Source organism: Haliotis cracherodii, unplaced genomic scaffold (assembly GCF_022045235.1).
Source record: "Haliotis cracherodii isolate W230 unplaced genomic scaffold, xgHalCrac1.p SCAF_17, whole genome shotgun sequence".
Classification (NCBI taxonomy): domain Eukaryota; kingdom Metazoa; phylum Mollusca; class Gastropoda; order Lepetellida; family Haliotidae; genus Haliotis; species Haliotis cracherodii.
The window spans coordinates 6,807,050-6,834,513 of NW_027266272.1; the positions used below are offsets into that span (position 1 = coordinate 6,807,050).

Sequence of the window (27,464 nt, forward strand, 5' to 3'; positions counted from 1 at the left end):
ATCAGAAAAAATATTTCTTAATTGCAAGCAAAATAAACAGCTTAGCATCTCATCATTACACAAAGGAAACACTTTCTGAATTCTGGAAATCTTAATTACATCAGATTTCTTCTCCTGCCAACAATTTTCAGTTTCCAAGACGACAGTACAATTTATCACGCACAGTATCTACGTAAACATTCACACAGCCTTATAGATAGTGGTCCCCCCTCCTTCACACACACACACACACACACACACACACACACACACACACGCCGGTATACTCGATTCTCCTCACAGTCAAATATTATACTTTGTCCAACCTCCCAGAATCCCCACCACACACTGAATGAAACCCATGCGCCGAACTCTCACCGCGCGGCTTTCGTGTTGAAACTCATGAATGGGCACCCCCCACACTACACGCCTAGAATTACTCGCATATTGTTCCTCCAACGGTGTTGAGCGTTGCGCGTAGGGAGAACGAAGACAGTCTTAACATAAACCCACTCATGTTTACTTCACGGAAGTATTCATGGCGACAAATCACCTGTTGGCCGTCAAGCAGGTGAATTCGCGACGAAACCCTCACTGCAGCGAGCCGCTTGTGTATTGTGGAGGTACGTGCGTTATGATTGAAAACCCCGCTGACCAATCATACTGACGTGTCCTGACCAGCGCGTGGTATGCTAAGTACCCTCGACCAATGAAAAGGCGTTAAGCTTTCTGCATGGGATTAATTCGTTTTAGGTACCGTGACTACGATGACCGCACGATACAGTAGACGAGTATTTCTGCATTCATCGGGTTCGGAATTAACTCGTGTGTAGTTTGTTTGTGGGCCTTGTGACAAGGAACCTCGATCGGAGCCGTGCGGGTTGTTTCAGCGGGAACAAGACATTACAAGACACACGCTTGTGTTATAGTCAAGATTACAGGCGGTATTGGGAGGAATATTTACACAAGAAGAAAACAAATCCTGGAAAAATCTCCTAATTGATTCCGTTTTTCTCGGAGTGAGTGCACGCGGGGAAAATGGTGTCGTATGGTGTTAGCTGAACGGCTGGGTTATTTGAGAAAAGAAAACGAATTAATAACCTCGTTTCACTGAAAGTTCTTCCTCACACAAGTCCTTTAACATTTCATCCAAAAATGTGTTTCGAAAGGTTGAGAAAGAGAACGTTTCTACATATATGTCTACAAGTGGCGCTTCATTTTCATCTTGTGTCGTCTGTGTTCAATAAGGACAAATACACGCTGGGAGCAGACGACAATCACGACTTTCGACTCAAGCGCTGGGCGGATGCTGCTTATCATTATATTCACAATCTAAACTGTGCCGTGGTCTTCTTCACGACTGCAAGAGAATGTCGTCAGTTAGTAGCTATCCCCAAATCTGCTATGAACGTGTACGTGGCTGCCCCAACACCATACGGCAAATACCGCGCCAACTTGCCAGACGAAAGTTTAACAAGGTCCTCTTCCCACGAAGCCGTGCTGGTTGTCGACCCATACCCAGCCGCAAACTTTGGACACCTTGTGGTGGCATTCTATGTGGATGGGGGGATTTCTAGAAACCTTTGTGAAAAATCCGGTGGAACATATCTCCATGGTAGGTATCAAGTTTTTTATTTCTTTAAGAATACTCAGTGTATGTGTTGTGGACATTGCGAGTCGCGGTTGGTGAAACTGTTTAAAAGGATTTGTTGTGTCATGTATGATTTGTCCATTCAGCCTATGGTAGGTGTGGGTATATGATGGATCGACACGACTACTGGCCCAATAGTCCGAGACTAGTGAAAATCTAGGGGGACCAGTCGATTTCTCTCTCTCTCTCTCTCTCTCTCTCTCTCTCTCTCTCTCTCTCTCTCTCTCTCTCTCTCTCTCTCTCTCTCTCTCTCTCTCTCTCTCTCTCTCTCTCTCTCTCTCTCTCTCTCTCTCTGAAAATCAACCAACCCTCTCTTCCAACCACAATAGTGTTTTTCATAATTCAGACATTTCAACGGGGTCACGGACCATCTCTTAAATACATCTCTACGCCATATGATCATTATTCCTATTATTCCAGGAATGCATAAATTGTCTATGTTTCTCATGCTCATAATTAATACCAGGAATTCGCATTTAGATTTACGCAAACCGCACGAGATGTATGCTAATGATTAAACGCACACCTAAGCAAGATTTTATCACGGCTGCACGAGCACGGGGAGTGTGATTTGCGAGACGCTCGTTAAAAGATGAAAAACTGTGGAGCATTGTCATAAACATTAACACCACCTAAATCTACTCTAAAACAATTGCTTCGTTATTCTAAATCATTCTGTTTACGCTTGCAGAGCGTGTGAGTGGAGTATGTACGTTTAAGCGTTAAAGGCGGTATGCGAGACTGACTTATGTTATGTGTCGATTCCCAAATTGAAACAATATGTTAACCCAGAAATCTTTACGAAAAGGAGTTTTGTGCGAAACCAACAAACAACCAACAAATGGTATATGATCAACAATTGTATTACAAAATTCACAAGGTATACAACTCAATACAAATTACTGCACAGCATTCACAGTGGCAGTACATTTGGTTGGCTTGTTCGTTGTTTTACGCCACACTCAGCAATATTCCGGCTATATGACGGAGGTTTGTAAATAATCGACCTCGAATCCAGTGATTAATATCATGAGCATCGGTCTACACAATTGGGATGGATGACATGCATCAAACAAGTCAGCGAGCCTGACCACCCGATCCCGTTAGTCGGGCAGTACATAATATAGTTGTAGTACAATATTCAATGGCGGTATAAAATGGCAAGCATCCGAAACAGGTCTCGGAGGGGAATCAGGGGTTATAAGTGATCTTAACACAAAAGCTGGTCTTGAAGTAATGTCAGATGAAATGTGAGATGAGGCAGGGACGCGCCCGCTCCATTTGTATAGTCTTACCACCTTTTCCACCCAGTGCCAGACCGGTCGAGTGTCACGTGAACATCACAGAATATTCCACGTTTCTATAACGCTCGACACCCATCAATGTTTAATGATAATTCGAGCGTCTAAATATAATAACTTCCTCACCACTGCTTACATTAATTGGTACTACATTCCTGACAACTAATCTTTATCCAAATACAATGCAATGAACTTCTACTGAATCTCAACAGAAACAATGCAATACAGTCACAATCATTGTTCAACGTATGGATATTACTTACATGATATTCTAGTTCAGTTCTGGCTGAGCTTGTGTGACGTCTTACTCGTGTATCAGAGTTGCGTCCCTTAGGCTTACCAGGATCATAGGTTCGAATCCCAGATCCGCTCTGAATATGATCTTTTGTTTGTCAGCATCGTAACCTTTCTCATGGGTTTCAATTGCGTCACTTAGGCTTGACAAGATCATGGGTTCGAATCCCAGATTCTCCCTGAATATGATCCTTGGTTTATCAAAATTGTAACCCTTTTCATGGGTTACACGAAAAATGTAAGACTTATGTCACTTCGGGTTTTCCTTCCACATCAAGCTAGCTGAGTTGCCGTGATGTTACTGAAAAAACTGTTTAAAGCGGCGTTAAATCCAACCCACTCACTAACTTTGGCTGCTGGCGATCTGTAGCCCGTTTGAATATATTGTTGAATAATAGGTTATTCTTTTAATTGTTCTAAACTAGTTTTACTTACAAACTGTGATATGCTAGTTGTTATACTGTCCGTCGATGACAGGTTTTTTTATTTTAATGTCAGTATCATAAATGTTCTCGTCACGATATGGCTGAAATATTGCCGATGTGACGTAAAGCTTTAACTCACTCACTCACTCTGAGCGAAGCCACACAGCGCTAAAAAGGCGAAGCACTCCCTCACTCAATTTAGCCGACACTGCACCTTTAAGAGCTTATTCCGTTTTGTCGACCATAACAGCTGTATTGTAACGCACATACCGTGGTTTACGAGTAAGTGTTCTCAACACGATATAAATCCATTTATTTAATGTTACGTTATAGTCAGGTTTGCCTCAGGTAGATGTAAGCAAAACGGGTCAAATGTAAGGTCAACTTAGTACTAGTGATTGCGGAATGCAAGGAGGTATCAAACAACCGTTGGTGTATAATACTCGTCCAGGGCTGGTGATGCATAAGGAGGACTTCAGATCGAGCACTTTATGTCAATAGTAATGCAGAATCAAAGTCGGTCAAGAGCAGTTCAAGCTTTTAAAGGGTCATGGTTGTATCTGAGTTTTTAACAAGTGGAACAATGATCGCAACAATTATTTTAGGTGTTTGGTATTGTATTTTTTTCGTGGTCTAGTGAGTGAGTGAGTGAGTATGGTTTTACGCAGCCTTTCGCAATAATCCAGCAAAAACACAGCGATGGACACCATGAATGGGCTTCACACGTTGTACTCATGTTTGGAATAGAACCCGGACCTTCGGTGTGATGAGCGAACGCTTAAACCACTAGGCTACTCCACCCATCCACCCCTTCATTATACAGAGACACTATAGAGAGGGTGGCCCAGTCTTCTAAGGCGCCGCGAATCGCTCTGCAGAGTTGCGTCCCTTGGGCACGCCAGAAACCTATGATTGTGGGTTCGAATCCCGGTTCGCCCCACTTATGTTTCTAGGTTTGTCAGCACCATACCCGTGCTCGTGGGTTTCACCGAAGTGGTAAACGTTTGAGACCTGCTTCACTTCGGGCTTTCCCCCCACATTAAGCTGACACGCCGCGATATGACTGGAATACTGTTAAAAGCGGCGTTAAACCCAACTCACTCACTCACTATAGAGAGGAATGCATGTTTTAAGGTGTTGTTCCTAACGCGACTCAGTGCAACGTTACCACATTTTATCCACAGAGTTCTGGTAACCGTGTCTGGGTCAAAGAGTTTCCGAACTAACAGTACACTGAGTACCGAGTCAGTAGGTTTCTCCAAGCTGTGCCGGACTGCAGGGTGTTCGATGGAGATGTGGTATAATATAGTATTTTAACATGATGGTTTCATCATTCTGACATGGAGGTATGATGAGGTTAATTAGGAGATAAACATACTGTGTTTTCAATGTAGAGCTAGGTTACGAGTAGAACCGCGCTAAATTGAATTTGGAACCGAAAGCGCAGCGTGAGGTTTCAAATGTTAAATTTAGCGCGGTTAAATCTACAGGTAACCTAGCTCTACATTGAAAACACAGTATATTTATCACCATTCTACCATGACCAAATAAAATGCGAACTCTTTGGTGTTAGCAAATATACTGAGTGAAGCGGCATGGGTTGAGTTCAGTGTTTTGAGTGGGTTATCGATCTGAATTACGGAATCCCCGAACAAAATATGGTGTTGTATATACTCAAGCAGTTTGTTTACACCCTAATACTTCAGTCGAACATATGACAGGCACTGAAAGCAGGGAACTTGGTAGAGCTAACATGAGGTGGGCATCCCTAAAGAAAACAAAGCAAGCTTTGCAAGGCTTTCGCTCTACATCGCACGTCACCATTATGACGCTCATTGTGACGCAAAAGATATGACGTCACACTCGTGTATATAGAAAAGCGCTGAAATTCCAAGCTCTCTGTTGTCTCCAAAACGTAAAAACATTTCCTTTGTAGATTTCTATCGTGTTTTCTGCACGTGTTTTCTGTATTGCCACACATCCTTTAATATTGTAGTAACCGCATCTGTGCATTTTGTAACCAGTAATTGTAGATATAATTATTTAAATATGCCTACCGACAATGACTGAAAAAAGTACTATTCTATGAATATTAGCTTCCGCAGTGATGCGGCCGTCAAACCAGCTGTTTCAATCAGAGGGGGTTTATTGTGATTTGAACCTCTGATTGACCAATCAGAATCGAGTAAATTCCAAATTCATGGTAGAACTGAGTTTATTTTCATTCCGAAACTTGATCAGGCATGTGTCTGTCTGTCTGTCTGTCTGTTCGTGTGCTGACTCCGAGCGACCGGTGAGATCTGCACACGAGAGAGTGAGCTTTGATCAGCGCCGCTTTCAATCGTACTTCAGGACGTATGTGTGATTCAAGCAACATAAGCCGAGGCTTATATCACATTCCCGTGGGCCTCCCACCGCCCGCAGTGTTGTTTCGACAACAAAAAGGAGGGGGGGGGGGGATAGTTGAAGATGCAGCCACACCTAACTTGACTATATTCCTGTCTCCACGTAGAATATGCTATATGATCGAACTGTTGCCGATTTCTTTCTTTTTTAACGCCGCACTCAGCAATATTTCATATATGACGGCGGTCCGTAACTATTCGAGTCTGGACCAGACAATCCATTGATTGACATCATGAATTGGAATGCAATGACATGCATCAACCAAGTCGGCGAGCCTGACCACCCGATCCCGTTTGTCGCCTCTTATGACAAGCGTTGTCGCTTTTTACGGCAAGCATGGGTTGGTGAAGACCTATTCTACCCCGGATCTTCACGGGTCGCCGATGCCACGTGAACACAACAAACGAGCACCTCCGGTTTCGTTGTATAATTATTCATGTTTCAGCGTGACTGCGTAGGGAATCGACCTTTTTTTACAAAATGATATATAAGTAAACGTGATTTCTATGTACCACGTGGCCTCTTTGTGAGGTGACGGGTGTGACCCCCGGAGACTAATACAAGGCTGCTCTACGACCCTGATACACTGTAAGGAATGGCAAAACCGTTGGAATCCAGTACCAAAAAAAAGAAATTTGACTTGAGTTGTTTTAACAGCGTAAAAACTAATATTAGGACAGGGCAGGTCATGCGACTCATGGAATTTAGCGAATTGAACTCTTCCTCAAAGTAGCAATGAATGATCAGTAATGCGTGAATGAGTGAGTGTGGATTTACGCCGCTTTTAGCAATATTCCAGCAATATCATGGCGGGGGACACCAGAAATGGGCTTCACACGTTGTACCCATGTCGGGAATCGAACCCGGGTCTTCGGCGTGACGAGCTAACACTTTACCCACTAGGCTACCCGACCGCCCCGAATGATCAGTAATGAATGATATATGTGGGTAATGAGTCCCCGCTTTGAAATGTGAATAAAGTTGGATTAAGATTTGCTGTCTAAATATAAGGGGATGTATTCAAGTTGTCAACAATTCGAGACTCCTCTTTTGCTGAGTCATGTCTTCCTTACTTTAAATGGGTATCGGTTGGTTAACATGGGTGGCGGTTGTGTGTAGTGTAGGGTCGTACCGCAGCCGTGTAGAACACATAATGTATTGACTCCTTATCCCATTAAAGTGACTTTGTTGTTTCATGCCGCACTCAGCAATTTCCAGCAATATGACGGCGGCTGTAAATACAGTAAACTACGTTTATAACGAACACGCTTATGACGAACTGACGGATATAACGAACTTACTTTATTGTCCCGACTATTTGTGGTAGTTATGCTGTATATATGCTTATAACGTTTGGACCAGACAATACAATGATCGATAGTGTGAACAATGACACGATCAGCCCAGTCGCCAATGTAAGAGTCAACTGTGATGAAATATACATCAAACAGATGTCACAGACATGATACTCTATTCTTTAATTCAACTCGGTATACATGTCCTGATATCTACAAGATAACACATCTTTAATTAAAGTTATGTAATCCAATAATGTACTGGATAACACGCAGATTGTATCTGAAAACTAACTGACATTTTTCGCGAAGTGAAATTGACAACGCGATGACTGCAATAGACAAGGTTTGTAAAGTAATGAATTGCATCCCTCTTAACGGCAACACCTGTTTTACATCTGTGTGTCCGGGGGCTACCGGACTGATATACATGTAGATTTACCGCAGTAGATGCAATCTTCCACTTTATTGTTCAACCACACAAGACGCCGGTTTGAAACTCACGTCCAGGGGCCATCTCAAAGGTAGTCGTGAAGCGTGTGACGCGAAATTGCGTCAGATAAATTGTTTTCTTGTTTGTTTGCTTGCTTGTTTGTTTAACGACGCACCCAGCAATAGCCCAGCTATATTGCGGTGGTCTGTAAATAATAGACAGATAAACTGAAACTAGCATTTTGGAAAAGGGGTAGTTGAAAAAATGCCTATAATTATCACATTTCAAGTTTTTGGAAACCTGTGCGCTGGCTCCAAGCCTATCGCGTAGAAACAAGAACATGTGGTCTTTCTTGGAAGAGTAATTCTTTATCGATATACCCGTGAAGATCCGGGGTAGAATATGTCTTCAGCAACCCATGCTTGTCGTAAAAGGTGACTATGCTTGTCGTAAGAAGCGACTAACAGGATCGGGTGGTCAGGCTGGATGACTCGGTTGATGCATGTCATCGTATCCCAATTGTGTAGATTGATGCTCGTTATGTCAATGACTGGATTATCTGGCCCAAACTTGATTATTTACAGGCCACCGTCATTTAGCTGGAATATTGCTTAGGGGCATTAAACAACAAACAATCACATATTACACATTTACACATTTTGGTCATTGGTTCAAATTACCATTAAATTTTCATTTTTCATTTAAAAGTTCATTTATATCATACAGGTAAATTTGTTTACAGCTTATGATAGAATTGATGTGTATTCAGGATCAGTGTCATCTGTTAAGAAGAGATGTAACTTCAGGTTACATTGTAAATAAATTTAATTACTGTGCACACCACATGCACAGTTTTTTTTCAAATAGTGTTTCATAAAAAATGGAATTAATTACTCTGCTTGTGTGAGTCGCTAACAATTGGTAGATTGCCCAGTGAAAAGGGAAAGTGGGATGTGTGTCAAGTCTCTATTTTAACACGATACACGTCACTCATTTATTCGTTGTTGTCGCTTGTTACAATTACACATCCTGACAGAAATGTATAAATATTACAAGTGAGTGAGTGAGTATGGTTTTACACCGTTTTAACAATATTCCAGCAATATTACGGCGGGGGACACCAGAAATGGGCTTCGCACATTGTACCCATGAGAATCGAACCCGGATCTTCGGTGTGACATGCGAACACTTTAAACACTAGGCTACCCACCGCCCCATGTATCAAGTTATCAAACAGAGAATTTATACATAATAACATTCATTTATGAAACTACCAAATATGTGTGTGCTATTATAACAAATATATATAATTCCAAGGAAGGTTTAGCTCAATACAACATAATAGGTAACTACATCGGGTTGATAACAGAGAGTGTGAACGTGGTTGTTATGGCGAGTCAGGTCACCATCAGCATCCCAGTAAGAATGACCTTCACATTGTTCCCGTGTGCGAGACGAACCCATTCCCAGCTCGACCAAACATGTGATCGCTTCTACCGCAAGGCCAACCCCGTTTCCTTGATGTTATAAATGTTTGTTTTTTAACGCTGCATTCAGATCAATCTCTTTATGACTGCGGCTGTAAATAACCGAGTCTGAAGCAAACAAGCCAGTGATTGATATTATGAACAACGGCCCACGGGATACGATGACAGGCAACAAGACATCGAGCATGGCCACCTGATCCTCTAAAACGTTTCTAACGAGTACAGCTTTTTGGGTATAATCATAGCCGGAAATTTTCAAGGTGTTTTATTATTATTAGGTGAGGTGAGATTGGGTTTAACGTCGCGTCCAAGATTATTGCACTTATATAGCGACGTGCATGTACGTGTGTGTGTTTGTGTGGCTGCTTGTACTAGTCCGGACTGATGCCGATTTATAGTGCTAGCACACTGAGATACCATGCCGCAGTTTTACATGAATACCCCACTCAGACACAGTATAATGACTCCGAGCCGACCGCTCCTTGTCTTAGCCCCTTACTGCCGAGCGCAAGACAGGGTAACAACAAGTACCATCTTTTAACGTCTTTTGGTATGATGCCGACGGGGAACGAACCTCGGACTTTCCGCTCTCCGGGCGGACGTTCTACCACTGGACCACGGAGGCTGTCTATTATTACAGGTGAGGGGATGCTAGGTGAAATGGGGCCGCGTGCAAGAGTCCGGACTTCTGCCGTTTTTATAGTGCTGGCAGTTTAACATTGCTACAGCCCCTTAATGGCGACCGCGAGGCAGGGTAACAAAAAGAATTATCTTTTAAAGTCTTTTGGTCGAACCCCCGTCCTTCCGATTTCCTTGAAGACACTCTTTTCACTAACCACTGAGGCGGGCTATTTGTATTTGAAGTATCCAAAGCCTTCTCCATGTAAACACAACTACGTATCAAAGATATAACTGTTTGTCAAACAAAACATTACCAAGACAGACGTGTATACGAAAATCCTAGTTTGTATGTTACTTTTATGATATTTAAGAGGTCGGTGGGGTAATCTAGTGGTTAAAGCGTTCCGGAAAGGTCCGTGTTCGATTCCCCTATTGGGTGTCCCCCGCCATGATATTGCTGGAATATTGATGAAAGCGGTGGAAAACCATACTCACTCACCCACTCATTATGTGAAGCATTTTAATATACTTTTAATTATTTTATTATTATTTTAATGATATTGAAATCATGTAATGAAATACAAAGGAGCAATTCATAATTTTATATATGGTGTCGGTCAGAACGGGCAGGAATTTATTTGGGAACTATTTCAGTCACGTGACTATCACATGATTGCAGCTTATCTCATTGGGTAATAGCGTTTCGTCGAATGTAAGTGTATTTAAAATTCCCCTTCATCGTTAATAGTTTCCGAAATAGTCAAAAATATCCGGTAAACTCTATGCGGCGGTATCCGGCAGTTCTACATGTGTTCATATCACTACGCCAGTTCGGCGCAAGATCAGTAACGGAGTTATCCGAGTGATTCCGATTGGTAAACATAGTCCAGACCTAAAGGTACAACAGGGGATACAGACATCATAAAAGCTGCACTGGAAGTATCCAAAGATACACACGCTAGATTATTTTCAGATCATCAGTCATCATGTTGGCTGAGGTGTCTAACATAAACCTACGTGCGAACTAACGAGCACCTTGTCATCATGGCACTAACCAATCAGCTGTCCTCTTACAAACATCCCTCTGATAGATCTACGATGACGTCACGGTATCGGTTTCCATAGCAACAAAGACATAAAACCAAGACACCTTGTGTAAATACGTTTTTGCAAATATTTTTTCGACTCACCTTTCCACTGAAGTATCAGATTGTTTTCATTGTATCAAACTACAAATGCATTCGACGGCTGGTGTCTTGTGTTGTTCCTGGCAGAGATCCTGCTGATTGTGTTAACACAATACTGGTCGTTGTGTTACTGAAGACTCGGCATAAAACATGAGCTGGGTTTAATGAGGAGTCTCATTCTTCTGTGAAGCCCTGTACTTTGAAGCTTGGATGGCATGTTTGGAAATATTTGATGAATTTGCCGACAAGGATTCATGTTTGTATGAAGGTCACCCAACACTGACTAATGCACGCCTATCTTATAGGACACATTAGACAGGTCGTGTCAGGCTGCAATGTAGACTATTAGTACATAATATCAAATTGTTTGAAAATGTATATCTAAAAAGAAAAGAAGAAAAAAATCAAATAAAACCCAGAACAATCCTTACATTCAGAGAAATCTAGACTTGCCGAATAATTCTAGACTTGAGTTGGGTTGCTTTTTAATTTATTCTCTAATGTCTAGGAGACAGACAAGTGCAGCGTAATTTCAGAATTTTGGACGTGTTTTGTTACATTCTGTTAGCATTTTTTGGTATAAAGGAAGTTTTTTTAGGTTCATTGGAAATCAATTCTTGAGCATCGAATATCTGTTTCGAATTCTGCGGATTGAATTGTTGTCAATATCATATTCCTATCTGATCTGCCCATGCTACATATGCCAATAATACCACACTAAATCCATGTATGATATTGAAATGTAAAATATTATGGAAAAGGAAAAGAATTAATTAAAAATATTTTTAAAATATGATATTCCAGTTGCGTACAATGCTCGGCATGGAGATCTTTAACAGTATATAAGTCACACAAAGACCTAATGCTGACGGGACACGGGTGGTCCAGTCCATTAAGGCGCCGCAATTTGCTGTGCAGAGTTGCGTCCCTTGGGCACGCCAGAAACCTATGATTGTGGGATTGAATCCCGGTTTGCCCCGATTATGTTTCCAGGTTTGTCAGCACCATACCCGTGCTCGTGGGTTTCATCAAAGTGGTAAACGTCTGAGACGTGCATCACTTTTTTTCCTCCCACTTTAAGCTGACACGCTTAAACACATGGTATAACTGGAATCGTGTTAAATGCGGCGTTAAACAAAACTCACTCACTCACTCACTTTATGTTGAACTGAGATATTTTTAATAACTGGTTGTCATATCGATATCGTGTTGACATGCCAAGCGTTATGATCGGTCCATGAATACGACTGGTGAAGATCTTTAACCGATTACTGTAAATTCCAGTTAGACAAACTTTGGGACCTTTAAAATCACGACGTTATGACCTTCTATACTCAAAGTGATATCTTTAGTGATTATAACAGGAAACGAATTATCTGCCCTTGTTACGTCATGTGCTGGTAACAGTACATTTACGTAGAATGCAAGTTGAGTAGGTCACTTTTATTTATAATATGTTTAATATTGCAACTAAAGAGCTCCATGTTTGTCTATGTCATCGTCTCTCACAATAGTTTGTGTATATGGTTTGTATATATGGTTTGTGTGTGTATATCTTATATATCATTGCCACATTTATCTTATTCGTTATCACTCTCATACGTTACCATGGAAATATATATAAACATTTACAAGTTACAAGTCACGAATCGTATTTAATTATTAACATATGTGGCTGTTCAGGTTAGTTTTGACGTCTCGTGCACCCTTTCTGGGAATCGATTTGGCAAAGTTTTAGTTTCAACTGAAATACGTGATAAAGTACTGGTCTTCATTCTGCCTTCATTAAGACCGCCTCCGTGGTCCAGTGGGAGAGGGTCCGCCCGGGGTTCGATCCCCAAAAGACGTTAAAAAATACCAAAAGACGTTAAAAGAGGGTACTTGTTGTTACCCTGTCTGGCGTTCGACATTAAGGGGCTAAACAAGGACTGGTCGGCTCGGTGTCAGTATACTGCGTCTGAGTGGGGTATCCATGTTAAACTGCGGCATGGTATCTCAGTAGGCTAGCACTATAAATCGGCATTAGTCCGACCTAGTACAAGCACACACACAAGCACACACACGTACATGCACGTCGCTATATAAGTGCAATAATCTTGGACGCGACGTTAAACCCAATCTCACCTCACCTCTTCTTTCATTATTTGTGATGGCTATTGATGTCAGTTTGTTTGTTTGTTTGTTGTTTGTTTGTTACCTTAATGTTTAACGCCGCAATATTCCAGCTATATGACGGCGGTGAGTAAATATTTGAATCTGGACCAGAAGATCCAGTGATCAATATTGCGTGCAACGACCCATGCCATCGGGGTGCGATGATACGCTACCAAACAAGTCAACGAGCCTGACCACCCGTTCCATTTGGTCGCCTCTTACGACCTGCACGGGTTACTGGGGGAGGGCCTAGAACTCCCTTCCGAAAACCGTCGAACACGTCCCCAAAAAACTCGACTTCAAAATCAGCTTTCATTAAATTCGACTTGATTATCTCTAAGATAAATACGTAATAAATGAAAACGTAGTTACACTGTTGATCAGTTTTATCCATTCTTAGAATATTTCTGTACATTATATATCCTATTTGGCGCACTGTGCACAAAGAAGGCCCAAAAAGCTGTAACACGCATGCGTGACCGGCAGTTGTGTGGTAAGTACGTGGAATCACGAGATTCACGTGCTTGGTCATGCGCATTCCGATATCGTTTAAACGTATTCTTATCATACCGCAACTCATTCAAAGATGTAACCCAAGTCAAGCCGTCACCTAATCGCCTCCATTCAGAGACAGTCTGACCAGAAAATACGAATACCCTCGAATACCATTCATGCGGTCATGTGACCACAACCCTGTCATGTGATACGGTCACTGTCATGTGATCCGTCGGAATTTCAAGCCAGGTAACCGGGATATATTCACGATCACCGCGTATGACCAATGTACCAACTCACCGTCTGGATTTAGTGTATATAACAGTTCCGTTTTGTTTCGGTTTTTGTTACACACCGTCCAGTAGCGGTAATGAGGGTGTAATTACACTCCAGAAAACCCCGTTCTAATTGACGTTGCTCAAAACGCCATAAAAAGTTAATCGGGCGAACTAACGTGGGTTATCTGACGAGACTATTCGAGATCGGTGGCTGATTATGCAAATGATAATTCTTTTGTTATAGCCTGGTTCGGGGAGTTAGTGTTGGGTGATTCATAGATAGGGGTGGGCTTGAGGGGTGGGGGCGGTAAGAGGGTGGGGGAGCAAGGATGGCTCTTTTTAAGGATGATTTGTAGTGTCTGACGCGTTCACTCTAGAACACCAAGCATTAAAATTGTCAGGATGGTCACCGCTGTAGTGGACACAGATGGCGATTTTAGAGGATCCAAGAGTGAGTATGGTTTTACTCCGCATTTAGTAATATTCCAGCAATATCAAGGCGGGGAACACCAGATATGTGCTTCACACATTGAACCCATTTGGGGAAGCGAACTCGGGACTTCTGCATGAATAGCGAACGCTTTAACGACTAGGTTACCCCACCGCCCTTATATTAAGAGGAGCAATGATTTAGTTAACATATTATTTCGGTTTTCGTCAACCATGAATATTCCTTATTCCTGATTGTCTGTGGTTTAGAGGAAGCCATCGAGCGATATCCAAAGGCTGGAGGACGTAAGTAACATGTGTCGTGAACACGTCATTCTGAAATTCCCCTAGTGTACACGACACCGGGTGTTTAACTACCAGTTATTAGTGAACTTACAATGGCGTCCTAAATATTCCTCGTTTGGAATAAGCAGCTCTTGGCTACTCTCGATCGCAATGTTTGACACCGAAATATCCCAAGTAAATGGCAGTGGCGTGTACATAATCAAGTTTGGACTAGACAAACCAGTGATTAATATAATGAGCAACTTCTCACGCCGTCGTAGTACAACGACACGCAATTATCCAGGCCTGAAACACAATCGACTTATTAGCCTCATGCGACAAACATAGGCAGATGGGGTCTTATTTATCCTCCCGGAGTGAGTGAGTGAGTATGGTTCTACGCCTCTTTTGGCAATATTCCAGCGATATCACGGCGGGGACACCATGAATCGGCATCAAACGTTGTACCCATGTTGGAATCAAACCCGGGTCTTCGGTGTGACGAGCGAACGCTTTAACCTAACGGAGGTCCTCATCGATAATAAAAGTAGAGCCTTTATTGGCGAAGATGATAGTGCTTGTTAATATTGTATTTGTTCCGTGATTGTCATGGATATTCAATATTTATTAAGTCATCTTTTTATTGTATGTTTGTTTGTTTATTTGGCATGTGTTTTGTTGGTGTTGTGTTGATGTTTGTCTTAGTTATTAGCCTTGTTTTGTTCTGACCGCCTCCGAGGTCTAGTGAAGCGTTTGCCAAAAGACGTCATACTGAAGACGTTAAAAGATAGTAGTTGGTACCCTGTCTGGCGCTCGATATTAAGGAACTAAAATAAGGTCGGCTTGGAGTCAGTATACTGTGTCTGAGTTGGGTATTCATGTTAAACTGTGGCAGTGTATCACAGTTGGCTAGCACTATAGAACCGGCAAAAGTCCGGACCAGTACAAGCAGCCACACACACGCGTGCATGCTCGTAGCTATATAAGAACAATAATCTTGAACGCGACGATAAACCCCACTTCACCTCACCTCTTGCGTTATTTGTGTTTTTGTTGGTTTTTTTTGGTGTCGTGTTAATTTCTATTTTCGTGGGGAGGGGATGTTAGGGGGTCCATTAATGTAATGAAAATATACTTCACTTCATCTCCGCAGGACCCCAGTGATTGTTGACTGACCCTCTCACTATTTCCTTGCACTCCTTTAGAACAACACTTGAAAATCGACGCAGCACCTATATAAGTGCAGCTAAGAGATTTATCTAAACACAGACAAATCCAGGACGACATTTGAAAATTGGCAGCAATAACATTGCTAATTCAGAGTTTCTGTGGACTATTTTGATCAATCGACCACCGGTCAGCGTGTCTAATTGCCACACGGGCATCAGATGACTGGTCCTTGACCATTAGATGTCCTCTTGTCATGGTGGTCATCTCGGCCACTCAAACCCAACAGTGACCATTAATCAAGAACGCTGGCCCTTAATTTGGTGTTGACCACCTGTCTGGGTAACGGCGGATGTAGACGACTAAGGTGTAATTACCCTGACGGGGCTGTCTACACATGATGTATCACTACGCGCTGGCTTCGTCACAGCGTGTTTCATATGACAGGGTCTTCTCGAGGAATGTCTTGCAGACGTTGGTAGCTTTCACGGGGGATACCTGTCTATTAAGATTATCCTTTTTTCGGAATAAGATACGCATAGTTCCAAGATTTACGAAGCCTCGTACGTCCATGGTGTAGTCTGTCTCCCAGATTCTAGAGAATAAATTGAAAATATAATCCAACTCAAGTCTAGAAGGATTGGGCAAGTTTAGAATAATTAATCTGAAATTAGCCATTGTTCTGGGCTCCATTCCGAATTTATATTTTCATATGAAACGTCAACGCCAGAGAATAACCATTGTCGATTATCCGAATAAACTCATTCCATTAAATAAACCTTTTCGGTTAAAGCGTTGGCTTGTCACGCCGAAGACCGGGGTTCGATTTCCAACATGGGTACAATGTGTGAAGCCCATTTCTGGTGTCCCCCGAATATGGAATATAAGCGGCGTAAAACCAAACTCACTCACTCACCCACTGGGCGTAAAGGGCAAACGGCCGTGAAACCTAGGTGAATGGATCGCTCAAAATCTGTGATGACACCAGGTGTTCGCGAAGTCATAATGCGAATTATTTTCCCGAGGTCTGGGATATGCTAGAAATTTGATGACATTGTAACCTTTTGTTAAGATTGGTGTGGTGGCGGTGGATAGTGGAGGGGTGTTATTTACACTCGATTGGACATACCAAAGTGAGATATCGGTAATAACCCAGTGTTATAAACCTAATTATAAAATCGATCCATGCAGAGGTTACAAATGTTTAATAAAAAAATTGCGCTAACTTTCCATTTCACTTCGCTGACTTCGGAAATCCTTGTTTTGTATACAGCCGCACGTGATTTCACTTCAAGAAGCGCAAGTGGTAGATATGGCGTAAAACCGGAAAAATTGGAAGAGCTTTAACTTGACGCCATCTTCTAACTATAACCTAATGCCTAGAAACAAATACTCTAGAAACATATTTCTTGGCTTTGTGTAAAATGCCAAGTAGCGTTTCCCGATCATCACTAGTCATGTGCTTGTAATGATCCATATACAAAGCACCCCCGTTAATCCGGACAATAGCGTTTCCATTGAAATAGGCCAGGTAAACAATTTCCGGATTATAGAGTTGGTATAGTGTCGTTTTGTAATTAGGTTTTCCCAGCAGTAATCGTACAGGGCTCAGATAAACGAGGTTTCACTGTACATATGTTTCTCTCCACGGTCCTCCTAAAGTTACTGCAACGGCAAATGGTTATTAATTTCTTTTTGAAAGTCACCGGATATGTGTCCTTCCCGTGCCTTAACGACCATTCCCGATTAAATAAGGTACTTGCCCCTAGCAACTGACCCATATCGATGTTCGTAATTGTTAGTGCACTGACGGTTTTCTTTTTTTATACTTTTTTATTTTTTTTCTTGGTGGATTTCGTTTGTTTGTTGCCGTTTTGGGTTTGGGTTTTAAACACGACTGTTGACCTTCATATGCACTTTGTGACCTTGCACTGAACACAGGTACACACTCAGAGGTCGCCCATCGACACGCGCTCTCAAGGGGGTAAACACAGGGGTGTTTTGTTATTGGCGTGGCCTATTCAAATATACTGACACAATGTGAGAATAAAAAAAGGACGCATTTCGGTTTCCGCTATGTCATAGTCACAGAATGAAATACGTTTAATTTTTGGAAGAAACTCCGAGCAGGATTCAAGGTCAGTAAAGGTCACCCATGTTATACCCGATTGATACCCGATTGATGAGGATGAGGACATATGGCCGCTTATATGTTCATGCTATCAACCTCCGGTTTGTCTTGGTCCGACTTTTGCAGGGCCAAACGATTTAGCTGAAATTGTGCTTTTTGCGGTGTAAAACAGCATACACTGACTCTCCTTGGCAGGAGAAAAGATTCATTGATGTGCTTGCTATCATGTTCACTGATAAATCAAGGTTATCAGACTGTCTCAGCTTAGCTGTCAAGATCCGATGGACGAGAGTTCGAATCCCAGAGTAAATGAGTGAGTGAGTTGTGTTTAACGCCGCTTTTAACAGTATCCTAGTTATATCGCAGCGTGTCAGCTTAATGTGGGAGGAAAGCCTGAAGTGATGCCGGTCTCAGACATTTACCACTTCGGTGAAACCCACGAGCACGGGTATGGTGCTGACAAACCTAGAAACATAATCGGGGAAAACCGGGATTCGAACCCACAATCATAGGTTTCTGGCGTGCCCAAGGGACGCAACACTGCACAGCGAATCGAGGCGCCTTAGACGACTCACTCACTCACTCACTCTCACTCACTCACCCAGAGTCATCTCCGGTCTTATCCCGGGTTTGTCAGTACCCCACCCAGGATCGTGAGTTTCATCTAATTGGTAAACGTCTAAGACCTGCATCACTTCAGGCTTTCCGCCATTAGTAGCGGACACACAGCGGCTTTAAAAACAACTCACTCACTCTCGCGTCTTCCAGAATGCTACGTCGGCTCCTATTCGATAATATGTGGAATGTTCAACGTCTACAGATAATGATGCAGATATAGACGTTATATATCAATTGATGACATTTCGCCCATTTTCGATCCATATGCGACATTCCTTTGGCAGTGATAAATCTAAATATCAACCTAGGTTCTTAGTGTTGCGCTTAGCCATGGAGGCAGCTTCGTGAGAGAAATCAACAGTCCCGAACTTGTCAGGCATCTGTTGTAATAAGCACGGAGTGAGTTCATGTAGACTAAGATATCGTGCATAAAATCCTGAAAAAAGTCCTGATGCTGATTTGCTTCAATACTTGCTCTTTTTATCTAGATTGCTTTTGGTTTTATAAAATACATATATTCCACAGTCTTGGGGCAGGATTTAGTTTTATTACGTGTACAGAAACAAGCCTGAAATGGCCAGTGGACAGTGTACTGTTATTTTCATATGGAGACACAAACTAATGAAGATCCATGTTAGAATTGGTCTTCAGCAACCCAAGAGGCGACTAACGGGATCGGGTGGTCAGGTTCGCTGACTTGGTTTATGCATGTCATCGTATCCCAATCACGGAGATAGGTAAGCATGATGTTAATCACTGGATTGTCTGGTCATGACGCGATTATTTACAGACCGCCGTCATATAGCTGGAATATATTTCAGTGTGGCTTTAAACAACCAAGTTAACAAAGACGCTGAAACACAAATATCTCGTGCAAATGTACTACGGTTATAACGAACTAAAATTAGTGGCCTTTTTATTTCGTTATAACCGTAGTTTACTAGTTTGGCATGTCTTTGTTTCTTTAGTGTCTTACAATTGGTCTGTTAGACACTTTTTATAAATAGATTAACTTCAAATAGTTGATATATCAGATCACAAACTGGCGATTCTTAGTTACAAACTGTTACGTCTTTCTTAAATTTAAACGTTATTAAGATTGTAACCCTACCAAACGGAACAATTGGAGCCAACAATTCCATGGGAGATTGTTTAAATATGTACTCGGTATTAGCAATAATGTTAAAGTTATTAATGGAAAACAGACATTCACAGAACAGAGTTACCCTGTTGAGAACTGCTACATCGCCGATCTAAATAAATACATGGCGAATGGGTGTAGACGAACATATTGTCTGTGAAATCCTTTGTTGCACGATAATTTATTTTCATAATGCTGAATTTGTCAATATAGCTAGCTAGACCTGTTATTTTTGTCTTCTGGGCCCGTTTTGATTAAGTTAAATATTTCACAGTCATGATATGGGACTAGAAGAGGTAGCGTACCTCGACAATTATAATTTTAAGCTGATCATCATTGAAGATGACTGGTTGGTTGGTTGTTTTACGCAGCGCTCAGCAATGTTCCAGCTATATGGCGGCGGTCTGTAAATAATCGAGTCTGGACGAGACAATCCAGTGATTGATATCATGAGCATCGATCCACGCAATGGGGATCGATGACATGCTTCAACCAAGTCGGCGAGCCTGACCACCCGATCATCTTAGTCGCCTTTTACAGCAAGCATGGGTTGCTGAAGACCTATTCTACACCGGATCTTCACGGGTCCATTGAAGATGAACGTCGCCGCCCTCATTATCATTGAAATTCGTCTCAGATATACCTTGTATACACCTTCCTATGTTAACTCACGTACACATTACAATTTTGCTTGGTATGTTAAAGATGCTATGAGTCTACGTTCCACCTACGTCCAACATTTAAGGGGCGATGTAATAGCCTTGAGGCTAAACCGTTGACCGTCACGCCGAAGACCCGGGTTCGATTCCCCACATGGGTACAATGTGTGAAGCCCATTTCCGGTGGCCCCCGCTGTTACATTGTTGGAATATTGCTAAAAGCGGCGTAAAACCATACTCACTCACTTCCAATATTTAGATGCAGCCAAATCCTGTTAGTCTGGACACCGTTAATTCGAAAGCCCTGTCCCGGACAACAACAGATGTGACGTCCATTTATAAAAAAAGGCATTACCAGGTATCCATGATTCGTTAATCCGGACGATTTCGTTAGAAAATACAGTAAACTACGTTTAAAACAAACACGCTTATAGCGAATTGACGGATATAACGAACATATTTTAGTCCCGGCCATTTGCTGTAAATATGTTGTATATATGCTTATAACGAACTACGGTTATATCGAACTAAAATTAGTTTACTGTAGCACATGCCGAATTAATGAGGTTCCATGGTCGTTGTGATTTCATTATTGTCACTGTGTATGTTCTTTCGTTTTTTTAGACGGACCCAGGAACGTTTCTCAGAAAAACATTGTTAAAAGCATGATACGTGTAATTGGGGAATCTCTTTATTAAAATATTAAAATAATGTCCATAATCAGACATCTCCATAGAAAGAACATGCTCGATTGTATCTCAAAAGTTTCGAAATAGACACCAAAGGTTGGAGATGATGGCACATTACGCGACCTAAAGGGAAAAATTGACTATTTGAAAGTTGAATTCAATTCGGTTTATTTTCGTAAGTGTAGGCCATAGGCCCATAGTTACATTTGTATTACAATGGAGGTGATGTACACAGCTGTTATTGTTGTGACAATAATGTACTACGAAGTGACACCGCTTGATAGATATAGATAGCTAGATGTTCAATTAATTTACAATCAGTTGTAGACATAATGATATTAAAAAATTTTTTTGGTCGGATATTCAAAAAATATTGGTGGTAAGTGATCGACGCGTAGCTTGTTATAAGTGATCCATGCGTAGCTTGTTATAACCGGAGCAAACTAACACTAAATGAAACTCGTCCTGCACATACCCAGCATTACAAACACAACATAGTCTTCTGATACGTGGGATATCAGCATATCTCCCAGTTTCAACACACAGCTGATGCGAAAAACATCTAACTTTGAAAGTTGAAGTCATCTGTCTTATAGAGTCTTCCGGCAATTTTTTATGTATCTCTTAATTTTTATGCATATATCTAATTATGAAATACCTTACGTAAATCAAAGAAAATGGCAATTCTTTTTAAAAAAAGAATGTCAAAGGAGTGTCAGGTTCGAGCATCTGAATAAATATTTCGGGTATCGGACCTACATTTTCCACGTACCAAATAATAACATCAGAAAGGGGTCGTCACAGCGATCTGTGATCACATCTACTTATCAGCTTTACAGCATGCAAGCCTATATTGTTGTTGGAAGTTGTTTTGTTCTCGAAAGGCCCCTTTAACACATTAGCAAAAACACTTTAAAGATTGTATATTACACCATCACATCCGAAAATACCTAAGCGTTCAACGCGATTTTATTGATGATACAGGTTAAAAATCACCTAGATTCTTTACCAGCCCGAATCGAGCACAAGTAAACATGTAGGTTGATAGTGCACATTGTCATTTGGATTACACAGGAGCAGGGTTATGTTGGTTCTTATTCCAGCCCGGATCGAGCAAGCGTAATGTAACGACCACGCTGTTCCCTGAAGCAGGAAACGCTCTGTTGAAACGGGACTCATTACAAATCGCGCATGCGCAATGAAGCGTTGTGAAGAGGTACGCGAACCAATAATAAATATTTATACAAGATTAATACAAAATCCGTCTCCTTGTCGGTGTTACCGAGTCCTCCTAACGACATGCTTGGTAAGCGTAAAGGCCCACGGCTAGGCTTGCGTTAAAGTGGGTGATGTGTTTGGAATGGCTGTTTGTCTTCAAAGCATAATTAAACTGTAAATTGAATCACTCAAATCAATCGAAAGATACTGTTCAATTACAAAAAAGTGTTTACATGGACAAAGAAATGGTGTTATATTACAGTGTCGCCTTGGTGTAGAAGTGTACCGCATACCGTTACAAATAACGCTCCATTAATACCTGTGTGGTCTATATTTTAGCGGTCTTTATTGTCTGAGTTTTTAAGTTATGCTGATTATTCTTTTTGAGAGCCCTTGATTGAGTTTGGACTGTCATTGGCTGTTTTTTATGCCTTTTTTAAATGATTTTTTCCGAGTGTTTTGTGGGCGGATGGTTGGTGCAACAGAATGTCAGATAGCTTCATATATTTGGTACTTCTATTAGATATGTCTATATTGATATTTACCTGTATATATAACAAAGAAATATTTCCTGCTATGTTTATTGTATAATGAAACAAGAACCTGGTCTACTGACATTAAACCACAACGAAACGATTTGTGAAACAAGAACATGGTCTACTGACTTCAATGTACAACGAAACGATCTGTGAAACAAGGGCCTGGTCTACTGACATTAAACCACAACGAAACAGATTGTGAAACAAGGGCCTGGTCTACTGACATTAAACCACAACGAAACAGATTGTGAAACAAGGGCCTGGTCTACTGACATTAAACCACAACGAAACAGATTGTGAAACAAGGGCCTGATCTACTGACATTAAACCACAACGAAACAGATTGTGAAACAAGGGCCTGGTCTACTGACATTAAACCACAACGAAACAGATTGTGAAACAAGGGCCTGGTATACTGACATTAATGTACAACGAAATAGACTGTGAAACAAGAACCTGGTCTACTGCCATCAATGTACAACGAAATAGACTGTGAAACAAGGGCCTGCTCTACTGCCATCAATGTACAACGAAATAGATTGTGAAACAAGAACCTGGTCTACTGACATTAATATACAACGAAACAGATTGTGAAACAAGGGCCTGGTCGACTCACATTAAGGCACAACGAAAAGATGTGTGAAACAAAGGCCTGGCCTACTGACATTTATGTACAACGAAACGATCTGCGAAACAAAGGCCTGGTCTACTGACATTTATGTACAACGAAACAATCTGTGAAACAAAGGCCTGGTCTGCTGACATTTATGTACAACGAAACAATCTGTGAAACAAAGGCCTGGTCTGCTGATATTTATGTACAACGAAACGATCTCTGAAACAAAGGCCTGGTATATTGACATTTATGTACAACGAAACAGATTGTGAAACTAGGGCCTGGTATATTGACATTTATGTACAACGAAACAGATTGTGAAACAAGGGCCTGGTCTACTGATATTAAAGCACAACGAAACTTTGGTACCAAGAATATCAAACGATATAGGCTACAGTGTGTACTGGGGTGAGTTTATGGTTTTAGCAATATTCCAGCAATATCACGACGGGGGACACCAGAAATGGGCTTCACACGTTGTACCCAAGTCGGGAATCGAACCCGGGTCTTCGGCGTGACGAGAAAAGGCTTCACCACGAGGCTTCCTGATCGCCTCGTACAGTGTGTACTGAAAACATCACTACTTACTTGATATAACCAACTATCAATTAGTTTGAAGTGACCACACTTTTTTTCAAACTTGTCCATTTCGAAATAAGTTCATCCCTGTACCACACTCTAAAGGTACATACCACTACCAACGCAATAAAATAGTGGTCAAAAGAATTATTTTGTTACTTATTTGACAGTCATCCGATTTTAGTTTCCATTTAACAGTATGCTTTTGGAGAAATTCAAGAGTCTCAAATTTGGTGTTTATCAACGGATAAATTGTTGAAAAATATTTGAAGAGTAAAGCTCTGAGGTCGTTATTTTTTCAAACCGATCTGGCCAACATAAATGTTTTTGTTTTATTCATTAGTTAGTGAGTGATTCAACACGAATTACAACAGTATTATTCAACTGAAAGTTAAGAAATTAGATTATGAGTATATGTTCTGACATAAAAATCGATTCCAACCATAATCCATGTCAATACAAGCTTGAGCGATTAAAACATTCGGCCGAGGAGTGTTAGACCCCACGCGTATCTCGGTGTACCCGCGGCTTATCGGCGATCGCCCATGTAGCAAATAAACACGCTTACACTGCTCCTGAAGAGGTTAACATAGACCACACACGCCAATACATTCACACTCAAAACGACGCTAAGTCACGGCAATCTCTCAACACACACAGCGCCGCCATTTTCTTTTGCTCAGGGCGAGATCTCGTTCTCGCGAGAATTAACAGTGGTATCTCGCGCCATCTTTTAATGACTGCAGGGAGGGTAACGTTAATGAAATGTCGAGAATTACCTGTATACGCTGTTTAATACCCTTGGTGTTAGAAAACGATGGGTTTATTCGCCTACGCATCTGACTGTTGTCACTGCCTTGAACACGTGTCGCCATTGGCGTTTAATTTGTATCGCTAATCCTCCGGATACAGATCATTGTCAGACGCTAATCTCAGGAATATATGTCAGTATTGCGGAACTGTTTTTTTATGCATGGGAGTTAGAATTTCTGTTTGAATTGGCAAAATCAAACCGAGAGAATATGGCCAAGAAGTGTAACTTAAGCTTCAGGTATATCGATGATCTGAGATGTTTCACTAATTCCCTTTCTTTGACTGTTGCTATAAGAGCTAGAAATACAAGAGGCATGTGAAAACGCCTCGCCTGTTTCATATTTAGATCTAAAATGGTATTCAGAAAACTGTATGACAACAGGGGTGAAATCTCTTGTGTCTATATTTCACAACCTTTGAGGCACAATTGAGCATCCTCATACAAAAAAAATCATAAAGCGTCACATGACATTTGCTTAACAGCTGCTTGATCAGGGTAACAACATTGAAGTCCTTCGTAAAATTTTCAGAACGTTTTATGTCAGACATGTGGGGGACATTTCTAAATTTCACGCATCAGTGACAAACGTGATATCCGAAAAATGCAATTCCCTGTTTTCCCTCGCTTTTTCAGACGAACAGTTGTATTGCCTTTGCATGTGTTTGTGACGGGGCTCCCCTTTTCGCGAAAACCTGTTATCGTCAATATTTAATAGTTATTTATGAACACATGCTTACGTAATAGTCGGAATCGTACACTGTACTGCTTTTAGAAGAGATCTCATGACTGTGGACAGGGTTTTAATGCTTTACTCCTCACTGTTCAAAATATCACAAGGCTTGAACAACGGCATAGCTCAACACGAAGCCAATAAAACGCCAATAAACATATATCGCATGGCTCAGTTAACCAGGACATAAAGGGTTAAAACATCACGTGATTTATTGTCGCGTTTACAAGCAGAAAGAGGTAAACATATTCACCAACAAATAGATTCACAAATTGACAATTCTGCAAAAAGTATTCTGAAAAAAAGTATTCTGTAAAAAGTAGATATTGTTGAGTGATGATTCTTTGTCTATCATCAAGTGCCCGTAAAGTATGTTACCCTGGAATTAGGTCGTCACAAAATGATTTCAAACATTTCTTGATGAAAAGTGTTAAACTGTACTAGTTTACACCTCTTATATGTTCAGTTATCTTTAAACATTTGATTCATAAACACATGCTAACGAATGAGTGAGTGAGTATGGTTTTACGCCGCTTTTAGCAATATTCCAGCAATATCACGGCGGGGGACACTAGAAATGGGCTTCACACATTGTACCCATGTCGGGAATTGAACCCGGGTCTTCGGCGTGACGAGCGAACGCTTTAACCACTAGGCTACACGACCGACCCACATTCTAATGATGTATTCAGAATTATAAAATGGACTATGATTGGGGAAAGGGTTTTGTCGAGTTTGTTTACATGTGTTTACGTTTCTCGGCGTCGGGCAACAAACATTTAACATTTCATGCATATTGTGCCAGTAACGCGTGCTACCTGTAGGACAGGACATGCTCACACTTATCGCGAACGCAGGGTGTCATCACTGGTGTTCAGTTCATGCAGTTGTCACCTCTATTTTTCCTTTTACGCCAAATGGAATCTGTTTGGGCGGATAACCCCAGCTGGTTATTATCTTACTTGGACGTTTTGTATTTACTGTCCTAGGCGATGGATTTAACATACCGTATTCGACGTAATAAACGCCCAGGGCGCTCTCAAAATTAGAAATAGGGGGCTCTTATTAGAGTGAGTGGGTGAGTTAGGTTTAAGGCCGCTTTTAACAGTATTCCAGTTACATCACGGCGTGTCAGCTTAATGTGAGAGGAAAGCCCGAAGTGATGCAGGTCTCAGACGTTTAACACTTCGGTGAACCCACGAGCACGGGTATGGTGCTGACAAACCTAGAAACATAATCGGGGCGAACTGGGATTCGAACCCACAATCATAGGTTTCTGGCGTGCCCAGGGGACGCAACTGTGCAAAGCGATCGCGGCGCCTTAGACGACTGGGCCACCCGTGCCCCCTTGGTCTTATTGGAATATAATTTTAGTGAGAAAAAAACAGAATTGAAAGATCGTAAATTTCGTGGTTTATGCTGACAGCCCGAAATTATACACGACAGTTATATTTTCGAGTATTTAATTGCCCATAATTAAGGGTGCATATATCTCACGAGTGCATATTATACACGAATAAATAAGTCTTGTGTACATTGATCAATCGGAAGGGGTGCTAATTGGGATTGTTCACTAGCCAATATATTAGCAAATATCGCCGTGGGCGCTTATTAGAGCTGGGCGCTTATTACGTCGAATACGGTAACATAATTGTATTATACCATTTGTTACATATATGCCGTATGCTTATAACGAACTACGATTATTACGAACTAAAATTAGTGGTCCCTTTGAGTTCGTTATAACCGTAGTTTACTGTACCTCATATCTGGTCGACACTTATGTACTACTCAAAGTAAGTAACATCTTCCCGAGGCAAGAGAGTTAACTGACTTTAAAAGT

The 27,464-nt window shown here is 41.4% G+C and overlaps 1 protein-coding gene across 1 annotated transcript in view; it reads left to right on the plus strand.

Annotated features, from left to right (window-relative positions):
• Positions 1 to 657: 657 nt before the first annotated feature.
• LOC139464863 (uncharacterized) overlaps positions 658 to 27,464 on the plus strand; it is a 37,842-nt gene continuing 11,035 nt past the window's right edge. Inside the window, exon 1 of the mRNA XM_071246420.1 lies at positions 658 to 1,594. Within this exon, the coding sequence (XP_071102521.1) occupies positions 1,135 to 1,594 (460 nt within the window). The 5' untranslated portion in view covers positions 658 to 1,134. The remainder of the gene's footprint in view (positions 1,595 to 27,464) is intronic.